Raw genomic sequence first — 19,059 nt, 5'->3', positions numbered from 1 at the left:
AACCCCCCCCCCCCCCACAATGTGTTTGTCCCAATCTTTAATTTGCCTCAAAAAAAAAGTAATTTTCCTTCTGTGAAAACACTATAGTGAATCGGCAATAATGAAGCAAACCATGCTCACTGCTGACCTCACAGCATGGCTCGCTGAGAGATCTGGCATAAATATTACCTCTATCGGGTATTACTGCAACTAATTGCAGCATTCTTATTGGGTATTTCCAACGTAGAGCGCAGTGATGTCAGATGTCACCAGGTTTTCCAGCAAACTTTAAGCCTGTATGTCCAGTGCCACTTCATCTATTTTTTTCAAGTTTTGTTTTCAGTCTCCACTGGAAAGGATTTTGGGATTGTGGGATTCAGTTATCTTTAATGAGTCAGTTTAAAACAAAGTGAATTTTGACATGGTTTAAAACAGATATTGAATAACATACATTAAATCCAGAATAACCAGGGCCAGGGCCATTAAGCCATTCATTAATTTATCTTGGGTGACACAGCATGAGGGGTCTGCAGAGGTAATGTTGACAGGTCTCTTTTTGACTCATTGCCTGAGGTGTCAGGCACATTGTCCATGTCCATGTGCTTACAGAGGCCAGAATTAACTGAGTAAAGGTACACAAGTCAGTTTAGAAACAAATAATGGGCTGAATCTTCAGAGGTGTGGCAATAATGGCAATCACTAGATTGCCACTCTGCTCCCATTGAACCTACCTTGCACTGGAACTCAGCAGTTCACCGTCAGACTTCCAAATCAGGCCTGTTCAGAAATGCAGAGTGAACCCATTCCGGGATTCCTTCCTTTATGGGGCAGGATCATTGGGGGTAGCCAAGCCACACACCCTTTTTACAGCATTAGCTGCTGTATTCCAGTAAGTAGAGAGTTTAAAGATTATGAGCCACTTTGAAATGCTACAGAGAGTAGGTAAGTATGTAACGCTACAGAGAGTAGGTAAGTATGTAAGGTATGTGGGTAAGGTGTTAGGGTCTATATTGGGCAAGTAGTCAGGCGATCAGGTGGGGTAGTCCAGTGGGGAGTTAGTGCGGTCAGTAGCACACTGACATGGGAGTTAAAACTGGTTTTAATCCTTCTAATTTTTCCTGGGTACCCATTATGATAAAGGGAGTCAGAACCATCCAAAGCAGTGGTGAGTAAGCGGAGGTCCAGGGACCACATGCAGCTCACCTGGGTTCGGAGAGCGGCCACAAGACATTTTGTTGACCATTGCCCAGGCACAAGGTTGCCACATTCTGCTGGTTTCTATCCACATAGCTTCTTATCTACCGGCATAACTGAAGTGATACGGACGTGAAGCAAGGGCACGTGAAGTGAGGTGCGTGCTGATTGCTCATGACAGTGACTGTGAGAGCCATGTGCTCCCTTCTGTGTCCAATCAAGCATAAATATTTATTTTGTTTTTACCAATAGAAGTTGATGACAATTCTATTGATATATAAATGATTAAAGATTTTCTATAATTCATTATGAAATACTTGGTGTGCATTAAATGTATTTAATCTTATAATGGGGTCATGGTTAGTGGACAAGCCTGATTCCAATCTTGTGGCCCACTGAGATGAGGAGGGGATGCTCATGCGGCCTCTGCAAGAGCCTAGGTTGCTCATCACTGATCCAAAGTCTCCGACTCTTAACTCAGAGATGCAGAAGGCTCCAGCTGCAGGGGAATTTCCCATCAGAAGTCCAAATTTCCCATGCTATTCCTGCATAGTTAGTGTCAGAGCTTCTGAGGTCCCCCCAACACACCTTGGGTGATAACTCCTAGGTAGCAAGCCGATATTAAAGTCAGGCAATGTCACAAACAAATAAGTCAGCCTATGAAAGGAACGGGCATGTGGTTTATTATTCCACCAACCCCACAGTTAGTTATGAAGCACTTCTGATGGTCACAAAATATTCCAAAGTGTTTTATAGCTAATGAAGTTGTCACTGTTGGAATGTCATATATGGAATTTCTTGACTTATCGCTGGTCACTTCTCAAGTGTTAAAACCCATCTTGAGTTATTTTAAGTTCACAATTTGATATTGGATATCACAGACACACCTTTTAATGAAAGGCATTCAGAGTATTCACAGGAGTAACTAGCACCACGGTGCCTAAGAGAATATCTATGGCATTCTTTCAACGTGCAACATTTATAAACAACAGTCCTGGCTGAAAACATTCTGTGATATACATTCAGAATAAGAGAATAGAGGCCTGGCTTGAATAAGAGGTCTTTACTGGAACTATAGAAACAGGCAGTTTCAGACTTAAGGTCCACATAAGATCTTCCTGTATGTGCAAAGACAAAACCTCTGAATAACAAGTTCAGTTTTCGATTCATGATTCAGACTGACATAAAAAAGAGCAAAGATCCTTTCCATGACTCCATGCATGTTTACGGCAGGTAAATTGTTTGTGACCTTCATCAGGGTTGTTTGTACAACTGGATGTGAGATTTAATTGGGCGCTACAATTTCTGATATCATATCATAAATTAATGTCACAACATGTCAATGAAAACCTTTGCGTTCTGAGACGGAGCTCAATTTTACATTAAAAAAAACAAGTATTTTGTGTTAATAAAACAGATAGGAACATTTATGCATATGAGCTGATCACTTACAAGTGTAGTAGCAGTTTATCAAACATCGAAACCTTATGCATGTCACATGTTTTGAAATAACTATAGTTTTTGCTCCTATCAAAATAATACAATTATGAGGGAGCTGAGCCATGTATGGTGACGTAAGGCTATGGTATATATGTTCTACTGTTCTATTAGTATTGTTATCTCCACAGTGTATATACTTATTGTTATTGCTGTTCTGTTGTTGGTTGTTGCTGTTGTACTGTTGGAATGTTATTATTGGTGCTGCTGTTGGCTCCGCCTGTGGCTCCGCCCAGCTGCGGAGGTATAAAGCCTGTTGACCTGGGTCAGCCCTGCAGTGCGGGAGGAGCTACAGGTCGGCGCATATTTAGCTTATTAAAGCATCGGTTCACTGCTTCTCAGCGTCTCGTCTGAATTGATGTCTATCAATTTAATAAGCTAAAATTTTGATAATGGATGCTGCCCTCAAACCTGAACGTCTCAAACTGGACCCGCAGGCCGCTGAAGCGCCGGCTATCTTTGAGCATTGGCTCAGCTGCTTCGAGGCCTACCTTGAATCCTCGACTGCTGCGGTTTCCCCGACACTCAGTAACGTCTCCTCAACGCCCAGGTGAGCCACCGGATCTTCCAGTTAATCCGAGATGCGGGCTCGTATATGGAGGCTGTAGATGTACTCAAGGAACAGTTTGTGAGGCAAGTCAACAAAGTCCTCGCCTGACACCTCCTCACCACGCGGCATCAGCGCCAGAGTGAGTCGCTCGCGGAGTATCTTCGTGAGTTGAGGGTACTCGCCCGCAGTTGTAACTGCCAGGTGGTCTCTGCATCGGAGCATTTGGAGCTAATGATTCGGGACACTTATGTGGCTGGAGTCCGGTCCAGCTATGTCCGGCAGTGCCTCCTCGAGAAAGGGGCTCTCGACCTCCAGGCGACAGTGAAGCTGGCGACCTCATTAGAAGTGGCTTTCCAGAGCCTCAAGGCCATCCCGTCCAACCACGCGGCATCCTTGGGACGTCAGAGGCGAAGCCATCATCCGACCCAGGCGTATCTCACTCCTGCGCCGCACGGCTGCCGGCCAGCTCCGGAGGACCTTGCTGTTATTTCTGCGGGCAGGGCCACCATCCCCGGCAGCGCTGCCCAGCACGCAGCGCTGTGTGTAATGACTGCGGCAGAAAGGTCATTTTGCGAAGGTATGTCTGAGCCGCTCTAAAGACCCAATATCAAAAGCCGGTAGGCCTGAGGCTCACACACCCCACAACGTGGCATTGTGCCTGACGGGACCGCCCCCTTCCGACGAGTCATCCGCCGCGTGCGACCCATGGAGGACGCCATCTTGGTCATTGTCGCCGACGCGGCCCGCCACGTGCGACCAGTTGGCGCCGACATCTTGGCCGACATCGTCGACGATGCCATTTTGTGATCACGCTGCTGCCACAGATAGTCCCTCGCATTACCTCAGCTCGGTCCAGCTCGACCAGTCCCGGCCTTACCATCTGCGAAATTCGATGATGGCTGTCAAACACGGGCAGGAGGCGTCCTGCTTCTTCGACTCCGGGAGCACAGGTAGTTTTGTCCACCCGGATATGGTAAGGTGCTGCGCCCTCCAGGTCCTCCCCGTCTCGCAAACTAAATCCCTCGCGTCCGGTTCGCATTCCGTCCAGATCCGGGGTATTGCGTCACAAACCTGTCAATACAAGGCGTAGAGTACACTAACTTTAAGCTCTACGTCCTCCCTCATCTCTGCGCTCCCCTCCTGCTCGGGTTAGATTTCCAGTGCAACCTCAGAAGCCTAACAGTAAAATTCGGGGGGGCCCTGCCCCCTCTCACGATCTGAAGCCTCGCAACCCTGAAGGTCGTCCCTCCCTCGCTCTTCGCGAACCTCACCCCAGACTGTAAGCCCGTCGCCACCCGGAGCAGATGGTACAGTGCTCAGGACAGGGCCTTCATCAGGTCAGAGGTTCAGCGGCTCCTGGAGGAAGGGATCATCGAGGCCAGCAACAGCCCCTGGAGAGCGCAAGTGGTGGTTGTCCGGACCGGGGAAAAGAACCGGATGGTAGTCGACTACAGTCAGACGATCAACCGGATCAAGCTCGATGCGTACCCGCTCCCATGCATGTCTGATATGGTCAATCAGATTGCGCAGTATCGAGTCTTCTCTACGGTAGACTTGAAGTCCGCGTACCACCAGCTCCCTATCCAGCCGGAAGACCAGTACACTGCCTTCAAGGCAGATGGCTGCCTCTTCCATTTCCTCAGGATCCCCTTCGGCATCACCAACGGGGTTTCGGCCTTCCAACGAACAATGGACCGAATGGTGGACCAGTACGGTCTGCGGGCCACATTCCCGTACTTGGATAATGTCACCATCTGCGGGTATGACCTGCAGGCCCATGACGCAAACCTAGACAAATTCCTCCGCACCGCCCGACTCCTTCATTTAATCTGCAATAAAGGAGAAATGCGTTTTCCGCACAACCCGCCTAGCCATCCTCGGCTATGTCGTGGAAAACGGTGTCCTAGGGCCCGACCCCGACCGCATGCTCCCCCTTCTCCAGCTCCCCCTTCCCCACTGCCCCAAGGCCCTGAAACAATGCCTGGGGTTTTTCTCGTATTATGCCCAGTGGGTCCCCAACTACGCGGACAAGGCCCGCCCACTCATTAAGTCCACCATTTTTCCCCTGACGGCTGAGGCCCACTTGGCTTTCAACCGCATTAGAGCCGACATTGCCAAGACCATGATGCATGCTGTGGATGAATCCCTTCCATTCCAGGTGGAGAGCGATGCGTCTGACTTTGCCCTGGCCGCTACCCTCAACCAGGCAGGAAGGCCTGACGCCTTTTTTTCCCGTACCCTCCATGCCTCCGAGATTCGACACTCCTCCGTCGAGAAGGAGGCACAAGCTATTGTGGAAGCTGTGGCGACACTGGAGGCATTACCTGGCCGGCAGGAGATTCACTCTCCTCACAGACCAATGGTCAGTTGCCTTCATGTTTAATAACACGCAGCGGGGCATGATTAAGAACAACAAGATTTTGTGGTGGAGAATCGAACTCTCCACCTATAAATACGACATCTTGTATCGCCCTGGGAAGCTCAACAAGCCCCCAGATGCCCTGTCCCACGGTATGTGCGCCAGCGCGCAAACAGACCGGTTATGGGCCATCCACAATGACCTCTGTCACCCGGGGGTCACCCGGCTTCTTCACTTCATCAAGGCCCGCAACCTGCCCTACTCCACTGACAATGTCAGGGCTGTGACCAGGGATTGCCAAGTCTGTGCAAGCCGCACTTCTATCGGCCGGACAAGGCTCACCTGGTGAAGGCCTCCTGCCCTTTTGAATGCCTCAGCATGGACTTCAAAAGGGCCACTCCCCTCCACTGACCACAATGTGTGCTTTCTCAACATTGTTGATGAGTACTCCCGCTTCCTGTTTGCAATCCCTTGTCCTGATATGTATTCTGCCACTGTCATCAAGGCCCTGCGCAACATTTTCACCCTGTTTGGTTTCCCCACCTATATACATAGAGCTGCGTTTTAGTAAGGGCATCGCCTCGAGCAGGACTACCAGCTACAACCCCGGGGGAACGAGCAGGTGCCGAGGAGAATGCTACGGTCTGGAAGGCCGTCCTTCTGGCCCTACGGTCTAGAAGTCTCCCAGTCTCCTGCTGGCAGGAGGTCCTCCCTGACGCGCTCCACTCCACCCGGTCGCTTCTGTGTACTGCCACAAAAGAGACCCCTCACAACCGTCTATTTGACTTTCCCAGGACGTCGATCTCCGGGGTCTCGCTCCCGGCCTGGTTAACAAAACCTGGGCCGATCCTCCTAGGGAACACGTGTGGAGCCATAAGGCCGATTCCCTGGTCGAGCGGGTTCAGCTTCTCCACACGAACCACCAGTACGCGTATGTGGCACACCGCGATGGACGAAAGGACACAGTCTCCCTCTGGGACCTGGCTGCCGCGGGTACACCTGCGCCCATTATCACCGCGCCCCTCCCAGCCACCTTCCCACCCACTTCCCCACCTACACCAACATTTCCCACAGGGTCCTTTAGCCCTGCCTCTGCGTCGTCACACTATCCGGGACCCTGTTGTGCGGATGATGTGCTCCCGGAGCCGAAGGTTTTGACGCCAGTGTCCACGCCGCAGCCGGAGCTGAGGCGTTCGCAGTGAACAATTCATCCTCCTGTCAGACTGAACTTATGAGTCCGTTTCACCCCCGCTGGACTTTTTTCTAAACGGGGGGTGAATGTGGTGAGCCACGTATGGCTACGTAAGGCTATGGTATATATGTTCGACTGTTCTATTAGTATTGTTATCTCCACTGTTGTATATACTTATTGTTATTGCTGTTCTGTTATTGGTTGTTGCTGTCGCACAGTTGGAATGTTATTATTGGTGCTGCTGTTGGCTCCGCCTGTGGCTCCGTCCAGCTGTGGAGGTATAAAGCCTGATGACCTGGGTCAGCCCTGCAGTGTGGGAGGAGCTACAGATCGGCACATATTTAGCTTATTAACCATCGGTTCACTGCTTCTCAGCATCTCGTCTGAATTGATGTCTATAAGTTGTGTTTTATCTAATTTTAATTCTCCCTCCTCTTTCTGACCCAAATATCTCAACCATTTGAGATTGCTAAAAAAGATCAAATAGTGATTGGTTCTTGTACATTGAAGATTAAATATTCTCATCCATGGAGGTAGTAGAACTGCTTCGTTTATAATGGCAGGCAACTTTGCTCCATCTAATAGTCTTTATATTATTTAACATTGAGTTGTATATCATAAGATTTTTTTCTTTTACAAATGTAATTATTTCTTTACTGTAGTAGATGATGCAGGAGAGGTCAACTAAGTAATGAAGGAAGAAGAAAGATTTGTATTAATATGACACTTTTCATGACTTCAAATCATCTGCACTTGAGAGCCAATGAAATATTTTTGAAATGTAATCTTTGTGACAATGGAAATATGGCAGGCGATTTGTACGCAGCAAGTTACCACCTTCAGCAAAATTATAATGACCACATAATCTGTGTGAGCAATGTTGATGGAGGGATAAGTATGGACCAGGACACTGGGAATAACTAAGGGTGCCCATCCTCCTGGAATGGCTGGGAGTCCCCAGCGATCAACATCGATTTCCCAGTGACCCAAGAAAATTCTGCGAGATTTTAAAACACTGTTTTCACCAAATCATTCACAACATTCAAACTCCTGAGCCAAAGTTGGATCCAGCACAGTGCCACCCAATCAAATTCAACTCTCAAACCGGGAAAGAAAAGCCAGGGGGACTGCAATTAGCTGGGGCCTTTGGCATGCTGCACTGGGATTTCACTGCAGCTTAATGCCATGCTTTGAGCCTCAGTCTTCTGGGTCACACTTGACGCTTATATTGAAAAGGAAATCACAGCCCTTAGAAGGGAACAGATTTCACCTTTTAATGGGCAGTAAAATGTTTAAGTCCTTAAGTGGAGACACAGTCTGATTAACTTTACTGCCACGAGCCCTGTTCCTGTCCTAGCAGCACTGACTAAACCCCAGTCCCTGTCATGGCAGCACTGGCTAAACGTTGCCGAGGAGTGGGGAGAAAGTCAGATCTATATCAGGTGTCAGCAGCGCCAACTCATCCTTTCCTGGGCTCTGGCCAAGAACAGATCCAGCTCCATTTCCGTGGCCAGGTGCTCCTGCCCCATCACTGCTGAGCAGCAGCTGATGATCTCGGGGAGGAGAAGCAGGCAGGAGTCTCCATCTGGAGCTGAGCTCGTCAGTGCAGGAAGAGATGGGGCACCCTTTTTAAATGCTGCCCCGATCTCACGACACCCCACCACGAGCTGAGGTAAGTGCAGCCTCATCGGGGCTTTCCTCGCCAAGGCTCAAAAAAAAAAGAGTCCCGTTTAATAGCGGGGTTGTTCTCAGCACTGCAGATACGGAGAAGGAACCCACTAAACGTACCCAAAACAGGACTCTGTTTTCTTCCCCATTAAATCATGGTCACTGTATTTTGCATTGGGCATTAAATTAAGGCCCTATCAGCTCTTTTGCGTGGATCAAGAAAATTCCAGGACACTACTTTGAGGAAGAGCAGATGGATATTCTGAGGGTTGCCAACTCCATCTGGGCATTGAGGGGGAGATCCAGATTGGGACATCTCGTGAGTCATCCACAGTGTTGTATACCTCACAAGAGGCCTCTCGCAAGATTTACCGGCATCACTGAGTCGGGCACAGCGAGGCCGTACGATCGCGGCCAGCACCTCATCGCACACCCTCACTATGACACGGGAGCACATCTGCTTAGATTTTTGTGTTCACTTTCCCAGAGTGGGACATGAACACACGCCTCCTGGTTCAGAGGAGACAGTGCTACCAACTGTGCATGATTGACCTGTGTGGAATAGGAGAAGGTGGCTGAACACTCAGCCACAAGGTGGCCAATGCCACCTGGGAGGAAATGGCAGGCAATTACTGTCAGCTTGGGAGCATCACCAGGAAATTCAATGACCTCCGCCAGCCTAGAGCGCCACCTCCCCCTCCCTCCCTCCCTCTCCAGCCCCCCAAAACCATTCCCCCCCCCTCCCTCTCCAGCCCCCCAAAACCATTCCCCCCCCCCCCCCCTCTCCAGCCCCCCAAACCACCCCCCCCCCCCCCCCCCCCCGGTTCCTGTGTCCGTGATGTTGCTTCCTGCAGTGTTCAAGCACAGTATCTGGCTATCACAATCTGATTGGGATGCTAGGCAATAACTCCCACATGCTACATGGCATGCCTACTCATGGGAATCCACTTGGAAGGCGTAAAGTGCTCACTTAACTACGATTGCTAACTCCCTATTAGCTATAGCATTAAGCCATGAGGCAGAGGCCTCCGTGGTCAATGGAAGTTGTGCAGTTGGTGAGGCAGGCGGGCCGGGGCTGCTCCCGGGGGGTGGCATGGCAGACCCACAGGCACGAGACATCCATCTCCCCCCCTTCCCCCCCTGCCCCGGTTCCACACACCCCCATCACCGATGGCAGCACATCCCGAGCGAGACCACCCCCCACCACCCAAGCTCCAGGGCAGCATCCCCAGTGCTACCGGGCTCAATGCCTGGGAGCGAAGTTGGTTAATCATCTATTCAGATCCCCACAGCAGTCTTTCCACCAGCCTCATGCTTTTAAAAAGGAGTAGTAATCGGCACCCGCGTGACCATTTGCTGGGGAGTCGGTTTGATCACATGAGACCATTCGATAGGGGGTCGCTCCCATTAATTGTTGATTATTGCATTCTCACCACGTTACGACGGGTCCTGATGGGAGCGGGCCGGTTAGATTGCAAACTGAGCGACGCAGTTCTCATTTTCGGCCTGTCTCACAATCTAACGGCCTAGTCGCACTCTCGGCTTAAGCGCAATGTGTCCATTAAATCACTCCCTCAGAAACCTTTCCGTTAAATTGTGCCCCTAGTCTCAGATGCCATCAGACCTGCTATTTTCTGTCAAACTTTCCAGCATTTGCTTTGCGTGTTTTTTTTAAAAAGAGCTGCAATAAAATCAGCCATACATTTTGTCCAGAGTGGTACATTTGCACATTACATTTTTCAAAAAAATCAGGGAATGTTTTAATTAAAGTCAGAAAAATCCTGAATCTCAGCAAGCCATCAAACATGATTAGTTAGATATAAAAGTAGCTAATGCTGTAATGAGGTACTACAAAACAATCGATTTTAACATTTTTAACCTTTATTTCACCTTTATAAGTACCTGTAGTGTAATTCCTAACCCGTTTCTTTAAAATACATCAGGTACTCATAATTACAGCAACAATGTCTGGATCTAATGAATAGTAAACTCTTTCTTTCAATGTAGGCCATCAGGTGTGTACTTGTATTTTCACCTGCACAGCCAGGTAAAGACATTGAAAACTGCACTTGACAATGTAACTCTGTACTTATTTCTTTTAAGATGCTGCCGAGGAATAGAATATACTAAAAAAAAAGACTTACCATTCTGCTTTAAAGCATAAGGTGGAGGAGTTTAACCTCTCTCAGAACCTGACCACAAAACATTTCCTGTTAAGCTGATATTCAGGAACCCATGGCACTTATCCCAGAATTCTTTGAGTTTAAGGCTCCTCCCTGTCTGTGGATTGAACATTAACCTGCAGTAAATCAGCAGGGTAGGGCAACCCTCAATACCTTATTGTTTCGTTAGGCCTTATTATCCTGATCCTTAACATTTCCTGTGTTGTACAGGTAGGATCGGCAAAAGCTTATCAATCTTGCAAATGAGTGCTTGATAAGATTTTATTTAATGCTATTTCAGTGGTTGTGAGCGTGACAAGCTTTGGAATGACAAACATTTTGAATGTTATTGTTGATTAATACTTTTTGGTGACCCAATGCTAGGCAAGTAAATGCAAATTGTTCGATATTATTCACATTTATATTACAAAATGTAATTATATTGGGCAGCACGGTAGCACAAGTGGATAGCACTGGGCCTTCACACCGCAGGGTCCCAGGTTCGATTCCCTGCTGGGTCACTGTCTGTGTGGAGTCTGCACATTCTCCCGTGTCTGCGTGGGTTTCCTCCGGGTGCTCCGGTTTCCTCCCACAGTCCAAAGTCGTGCAGATTAGGTGGATTGGCCATGATAAATTGCCCTTAGTGACCAAAAAGGTTAGGAGGGGTTACGGGGATAGGGTAGAAGTGGGGGCTTAAGTTGGTCGGTGCAGACTTGATGGGCCGAATGGCCTCCTGCACTGTATATTTTATGTCTATGTCTTATATGTCTTTGAATTATTTTAGTTGAGCAATGCCCTCAATCTTAACAGTTCATCCTTGTTTTCAAATCCCACTCTCACCATTTCCGTGATCACTTCCAGCCTCATAGCCCCCAAGATCTCTGCACGCCACCAATTTTTTAAAATTCCTTCATGGAATGTGGGCATCCCTGGGCCACCATTTATTGCCCTTTTCTAATTGCCCTTGAACTGAGTGACTTTTAAGAGGGGGTTTAAGTGTCAACCACTTTGCTGTGGATCTTGAGTCACTTTTAGGCCAGACCAGGGAAGGTTGGCAGATTTCCTTCCCTAAAGGTCATTAGTGAACCGGATGGGTTTTCATGACAAGTGACAATGGTTTCATTGTCATCATTAGATTTTTAATTCCAGACTTTTCTTTTTATTGCATTCACATTTCACCATTTGCTGTGGTGGGATTGAAACCCTGGTTTCCAGAGCATCACCCTGGATCTTTGGATTACTAGTCCAATGACAATATCACTATCCCATCACCTCCCCAATCCTGGCCTCAAGAACCTGTTCTGATTTTAATTGGCTCACCATGAGTGGTCATGCCTCAGCTGCCAAGGCCCTAAACTCTCAAACTTCCTCCCTAAATCTCTCCTCCTCTTCACTTCTTCCTCCCTCAAGACACTCTTTTAAACTTGCCCCTGTGACCAAGGTTTCATTGCGGTGTGCTGTCACTTAGGGGTGGCTACTCTGCTGCAGGTAGCAGCGTTCCCGATGCAGTGGAGAATTTCATGCCGGGCAAAAAAACGGGATAGGCACCAGATCAGACGGTCTTAGTCCCCTGTCAGCAGCGGCAGTGAGCTGCATGCTCCCACACTGGCAGGAGGATGTGAATGGGTCATTTGAACCCTTTTGCATCTGATTAATGGGCTGGACACCCGATTCTCCGTGCTTCCGTGATGCTCCGGTCCTCTAGGCCGGGATTCACGTCGGCATAGATTGGTGCAAGTGGTACAAGTATGGCCCTGATGTGGTGGACCTCATACGTTAAGTGGATAGGCCCCAAGAGAACAGCTCAGAGGAGAGCTCCGAGGAGACCACCATTGAGGCATCACAGCTTTCACCCGCACCTTCCACCAGTGCAGAGACACTCACCTCAGTGGGAGACATTCGTGGACAGACTTTTGGGGCACAATCTGGTGAGCACCACTCAGTTGCTGATGCAAATCAGGGAGAGGAAGGAACATCCAAGGGAGGCAGCAGTCAGAGCTCTACTGGACCTCAGGTCACAGTTGGGTCTCAGTCAGATGCTGGGTCTCTGGACAAGATTCTCCCTGAGCTGATACAGATGATAGGACTGAGCCATGAGATTCAGCAGTGGTGTTCGCAACATCCCAGCGACTGCAAGACTGATTGGATGAGTCCCAAAAGATTCAGGCACAGAAATGGCATCGACAATGCGTCAATAAAAGGTCAATATTCCTAGTGACCCCTGTGGAAAATCTGGAGCACGATGTCCGCATCTTGAGTGGTGGTGCCCAAGGAATGGCTCAGTCCATGATGACCATAGCTGAAGATCTTGACACCATGTCGCAGTCACTGAGGAACATGTCACAGACACAGGTGGACATTGCCGAGTCACTGCAGAGCATGGCCCAGTCACTGAGGACCATCACTGAGGGCGTCGACAGCATGGTGCTGAAAATGGGAGCCTCACCCCCCAGGCCAGGTGAGACCTCCGACCTGGAACGCTTCAGCCCTCCGACCAAGCCCAACTCTTCCGAGTCGTCCTCCCCCCCCAACCTCCTCCCCCCCGCCCCCCCCCCCCCCCCCCCGCCCCCTGCCGCACCCCCCCAGTGCCCTTGAGCTTCATGCCAGAAAATGGAAAGAGTTACTCACCTCCTCACTTCCTTCCAGTAGCCATTGTGCCAGTTTGACATTTACCGACATCCACGTGACTTCCCACTGGGGAGTTGGGTAATTCCCGGGAGGCCGCTGCATTTGACTTCAATCTTGATAATGAGATTGAAATGCTTGCAAATTAGGGTTAATGATATTCTCGCCATTTTTGTGCGAGATCCGGGACTCACCATTGGGAGCAGGCCAGGTGAATCGCAAAATAGTTCATGTCCAGCGCGAATCCCGATTTTGCACTCTCCCGCTATTTACCCGACACACGACGGGCGTAACACGGTCGCTAAATCACAGCCAGATTTCTCTTCTCAAAACGTCCACAATTTATAATTCTGTGACCAAATTAGACAAGTACACCCTGTCCTTTGCTTTTGGTCTTTTGAAAATGAGAAAGCCGAGAACTATTTGTCTAGCAATGAAGACAGACAGTTAATGATGAATAGAAGACTGACAGATATTCGAGTTTTGTTGAATTTAACTGTCTGATGTTCTTCTTGAATTCTCACTCTCAACTAATTTTGACTAACTGTTTTGGTCTCCTTAAAACAGATTATGTAAGAGTCCATTTTAAGTGGATTTGGGATTAATAGACTGCTTGATTGTCTTTTACGAATCGCATTTTACGGTCTGATATTTTAGGTATGTTTTTTGCCAAAAAATGTTGCAAAAAAACATTCCCTTGTGGAAATCTTATCTGTACAGAAAGATGTTCAAGTTATTAGATTCCCCTGCTAATTTTTTTGATTATTGTGGGACAGCTTTCTGAATAATGTCAAACCACTTTGTACATTTGTTTTTCTCTGCAAGATACTTGCCAATGTTATTTCCTGATCCTGATTGATTTATATTTTATTACAAAAATGTGTCTGGCCTCAGCAAGCCTCTGCAATTCCTGTATATTCCACAAATATTCTTGCAAGTTATCAAATGGTAGATTTGGCAAATAAATCTGGAGTCCTTGTCCCAGTTTTTTTGACTCTTCCTGGAACTGTGTATGTTCCCTTTGCTGTGATATGCACCCCATTTCACTTTTCCCACCTAAATCCACTATTACATGATACAACTGTGCTAATGTTCTACTTAGCACATTTTAAAAATATAAACTGAAGCTGCCCATTTCTCTCCTGCTTTACTTCATTTCTTGAGGTGCTCGAAGACATAGCTCTAATCCCACAGTATCAAATCGCAGAATAATACAGCACAGAGGAAGTCCTTCAACCCCAGTCTGCACCGACACATGAAGAACACCTGACCTGCCTACCTAATCCCATTTATCAGTACTTGGCCCATAGCCCATAGTATAGATTTAACTAGGTTCACGTTTCACAGCTCATTTGCCTTGAAAAGTATTTCTTTTCAATCTGATGTACTTTGAAATTTTATTTTGGAAATAAAGTTTTAGATTACTTCGGTGGGATTCTCCGTTCCTGGCACAAAGTGTTTACCCCGGGGCAGGATTCGTGGACTTCCACGATAGCAAAATTGGTGCCGCAACTGGACCGATTCAGCGAACGTGGAGGGGCTAACACTGGCACCATGTGGAACACAGTCGATTCCAATGATAAATGGTGCGGGATTCGCCGGGTCCATGATTGACACTCGAGAGGCTGACAAGGTGCAGCCGCGTATACACACTTCACTCCCCACACACACTCATCCCATGTACTGGAGCACGCCCATCCCGCTGATGGGTCGGCTGGGGCCAGAGGGCACCTAGAGGGGTGCCCGTGCGGTAAACCCATAGGACCTGTGGCCCTAAGTTCACAGTGGGCAGTCAGAAGTGTGTGCAGCTGGATGGCTGCCTTGCAGGTCGCGGCAATGGTGCTTCATGCCTGTCCACCCTGACCTCACAGCCCACCTCCTGGCCACCCCCCGCTACTTCCTCCCTCCCCAGCCCTGGCAGAAGCCCCCCCAGCCAGTGCATGACTGTCAGAAAACAATAGTGATGTTGGACACTTTCCATACCCCGTCTATCTTCATCAGCCACGGCGCCAGTTTCACCATTTTTGAAAGCACAAGTGAACCTCGCCGTCGGCAATTCACCCCAGGGGAGGCAGAGCATCACGGAGGCCCCGGAGAATACCGGGTCAGGCCCGTTAATGATATACCAATGGTGTTTACTGTACGTGCGTTCCGAAATGGATTGACGCTGCTGTCAAGGCACCAGAGAATTGCGATTTGGTGTGAAACCGGCCCCCACCATGATTTTGGCGTCAAAACCGGCATCCCCACTGGTAATGGCAGCAAGCTACACCACCACCCCTCCCCCACATACAGGAGGATGAAAATGGATCATTTGAACCCTTTTGCATTCAATTAACAGACTGATTCTACACACCTCCATGATGCTCCAGGCCTCTTGGCAGGGATTCATGCGGGTGTGGTTTGGCGCACATATTTTCAAGAGTAGCCCTGACACGGTGGACCCCATGGGTCAAGGGGGTAAGTATTTAACGTTGGTGTCCCCAAAGACAATCGGAGGCCCCCCTACACCCACAATGCAAATACTGCCCACTTCATGCCCCAGTCCCACCATAAGAGACCCCCATCTCAGAGGTCCCCCCATCAATCACCCCTGCCTGGAAGCTAAAGTGCAGTCCAGGCAGAAACAGTGGAAAATTACTGCTTTTGCACTTCCCAGTCTCTTATATCTGCTGCTCTAGACAGAAGTGTACTTCCTGTGGTAGTGGGGAGGGTGCCCCTACTTGTCAGTGGAGGGTGGGCAGGATTTGCATTGTGGGGCCTAGTGGGGTGAGGGGGGGGGGCAGCCGCTGGACCTAGTCATCGGGCCACCCATTCAAAATGGCCACCTGTCATGAGCTCCCCACTATGCATAAATTAGCATGTAAGAGTGTGCTCCATGAAGGGGGGGGGGCACGCCTCCTAACACCAGCACAGACCAGGAGTTATTCTACTCAAGCAGGAGAACCTAGATGCCCAGATAAACCAGCCTTTCGTGTTCCTGCAAATCAGTTGGTCTCCTTCCTTTGTGTTTCTCTATCTCTTCAGCTTGTCTTTCCCTTCTCTTCTGCCGCTGTGTCTGTACTTTTATTTTCTCTTGGGTGGGAGCTAGTGTATAGTGCGGTGATGAAAATAAATCCTGAGGAAGCTGCATTTTTGTTGGTAATTTGTAATAGTTGGCATTCCCTCTCATCCCCTCCCTGCTACACTTTCCACGTGCATCCTGCCCCAGCCCTCTTGCTATCTTGCCCTCCCCCACCCAGCCACTTGCTCATATATGATCCCCTAACCTTTAGCATCCCACTATCACCTTCAGTCCGGCTCACTTCCATGAGCGAGTTAAATTCTGAAAGTGACTTCAAATTGCATGAGTAGAACGAAGACCACACTTTCAAACTGGTAAATAGAAAATTTTGAACTGACATAAAGAAATTCTTCCTGTAAAAACTGTGAGGCATAAGCTGGCCCTTTCATGATAGCAATTCTTTCAAATCAATTGTTCCATCTCGCAAGGAGGGGTGTAATCCATAAAAACACTTTGTATCACTCCATTTCATTAATTTACAGATGTTGGAATCCTTCGGAACCAGATTTAGAATGAGCTACCAAACTTCTCCTTGTTCCAAAGGACCATCACTCCATCCCATACACTCAGCTGGTGGGTCATCTCCCAGATGGCCCAAAATGAGCACATTTAGCCTACCAGCAACACATTTGGTTAGCAATCTTAATTTTAGCAACGATCTCTGTACCATTTTTACGATTACCCCGAACTAATTTGTAACACTCTGCCTCTAGAATTATCTGAGCAATTCCCATCCAACTTTCGGTCTCACCCACCAATCATAGCTCATAAAGTCCAAAACTTAAGTGCTGGCTCATTTCAGTGGTAATTTCACACCATGGCTGATCCAGGAAACCAAACTGGTGGCTGTTTTCTAAACGATGGACAACTGCGAGGGCGATCAGAAAGAAAAACAATTTGCATGTTTCAACCAACTTTCCAGAATCCTGACCTCATCACATCTCTGCACGTTTTACTGCCAATGAAGTGTTATTACTGTTTGTAATGTAGACTAACAGTAATATATCATATCAGTATTTCATTGTCCTGGGTCATTCATTTTGTAGCCTTCAATTAATCTTATTTAATAAATAACAGGTTGTCACATTCATAACCTAACCAATGTTACTAGAGAGACCGTAACAAGAAGCTTTGTAACCTATATAATACCATAGGCTGAGTGGCTAAAGGTGTTCAACCTGTACATTGTACATGTTTCAAGACATAACTGCTTCATATTTGTTACACACATTATATATATGTCACATTATAATGGAGACATAGTTGATCTCTACCATGACTCGCCTTGTGAGAAATCAGTCATCCTTTTGCAGTGCTATGACATCAATGGAATGGTTCCATTTGCTTTGATGTCACAGGCATATTTCTTTCGGGTCTTTCACAGATGGGATTGTTTATGTAATAAATGGAACAAGTAAGGTACCATTGGTGCAGACTCGATGGGCCGAATGGCCTCCTTCTGCACTGTATGTTCCAATAAGAGCTTGACGTACCCTGTCTCAACCACATTGTCTGCGAACTGCTGGCCAATGCCTTCCTCTTCCAGACGGTCCATGGCAATATCCTTTATTGTAAAATGACGTTGTAGGTTCTGGCCACCTGTATTACACCCTTCCCTATCTCCCCAAACTATCTGGGCATCAGAGCCACTGCTTCTGCCTATCTACTGTTCTTTTGACTTGGACTTTGGCAGCTGAATGCATTGTGTCTCAGCTTTTGTGTGCTGGTGCTTTTGGCCACCATCAGAATAGCAAGAATCATAGGTCAGAATTTTTTCAAGAGGTAAGAAATCCTACCACTGGGAGCAAAAGAAAGATCTGACTTGAGTGGGAAGATAGACACTGGGCGGCATTTCACCAGCGATGACCAATGATGCCATGGCAGGATCTCAGTACCAATGAGAATCCGCAACACCCCCCCCCCCCCCCGCCCCGCAACCTGACAGCTACATGAATAGAGTGGCCGCTATGTAGACTGGTCCCACCCTCCAATGGCAGCACCATTGCTGTTGGGAATCCCTCAGTGTCATATAATAACCAGAAAGAGGAACCCCACCTGCTCTCCAAGAACCTGTTGGCAGGCAGTCTCCCCACGTGTTGGGGGCCACTCCAGGTGAGTGTAGGAAGTGGCCCTATCTATTAAATTAGTTAAAGTGCCTGGCCACTAGGTTTCCTGGTGATAGGAAGACATCAGAATTCCTCCTCAATGCCTTTCACTGCTATTTTATAAGGCCTCCTTCTTTAGACCAGCTCCAGAGGGCTGAACCATCTCTTTGAGAAGGCAATTTTGGACACAGTAGGAAGATTAATGCAATCAGAGGGCCAAGTTTAAACGGAAGCACCATGTCTGGGTGTACGTGAACAAAATTGATGGAGTCATAATCTTTGTAAACCATGAATGCTGTTTATTATGTTGTGGCACAGCAGCATACTTATTCCAGAGATTAGTTACAGATCAGCTTGCTGCACCATTGTGTCACAGCAACTCCCCTCCCCCAAGCAGCTTGGCCAGTTTACGCACTTGGCTGACAAGTCAGGTAAGTTCCTGTTTACACAGTTAGAACTGTGGGTGGGTGGTGGCAGATACAACTCAAATACATAATTGGTAACATCCCTACTTGTGCGATATTAAAGATTTCTATGCCATTATTCTCTTTCCTCAACTAGCACCAAATTCGATCAGTGAGTCATTCATCTCGGTTTGCGGGATCTTGCCATTGAAGAATGTCTGCCACTGTGTACTGCATGTTCTTTTCATCAGAGTCAGCAT

The 19,059-nt window shown here is 48.0% G+C and overlaps 1 protein-coding gene across 3 annotated transcripts in view; it reads right to left on the bottom strand.

The window, feature by feature from the left end:
• The window catches only part of ap1s3a (adaptor related protein complex 1 subunit sigma 3a), a 60,898-nt gene extending 50,208 nt beyond the window's left edge, over window positions 1-10,690 (bottom strand). The window contains exon 1 of one of the 3 annotated variants that reach the window (XM_072474524.1): window positions 10,584-10,690. In XM_072474524.1, the coding sequence (XP_072330625.1) occupies window positions 10,584-10,586 (3 nt within the window). In that variant the 5' untranslated portion in view covers window positions 10,587-10,690. The remainder of the gene's footprint in view (window positions 1-10,583) is intronic. The other 2 variants (XM_072474527.1, XM_072474526.1) reach the window with 2 other exon arrangements.
• Window positions 10,691-19,059: the final 8,369 nt, after the last annotated feature.

This window comes from Scyliorhinus torazame, chromosome 14 (genome assembly GCF_047496885.1).
Source record: "Scyliorhinus torazame isolate Kashiwa2021f chromosome 14, sScyTor2.1, whole genome shotgun sequence".
Lineage (NCBI taxonomy): Eukaryota > Metazoa > Chordata > Chondrichthyes > Carcharhiniformes > Scyliorhinidae > Scyliorhinus > Scyliorhinus torazame.
The sequence above is the reverse complement of the archived record's forward strand: the minus strand, read 5'-3'. Positions and strand labels throughout refer to the sequence as shown.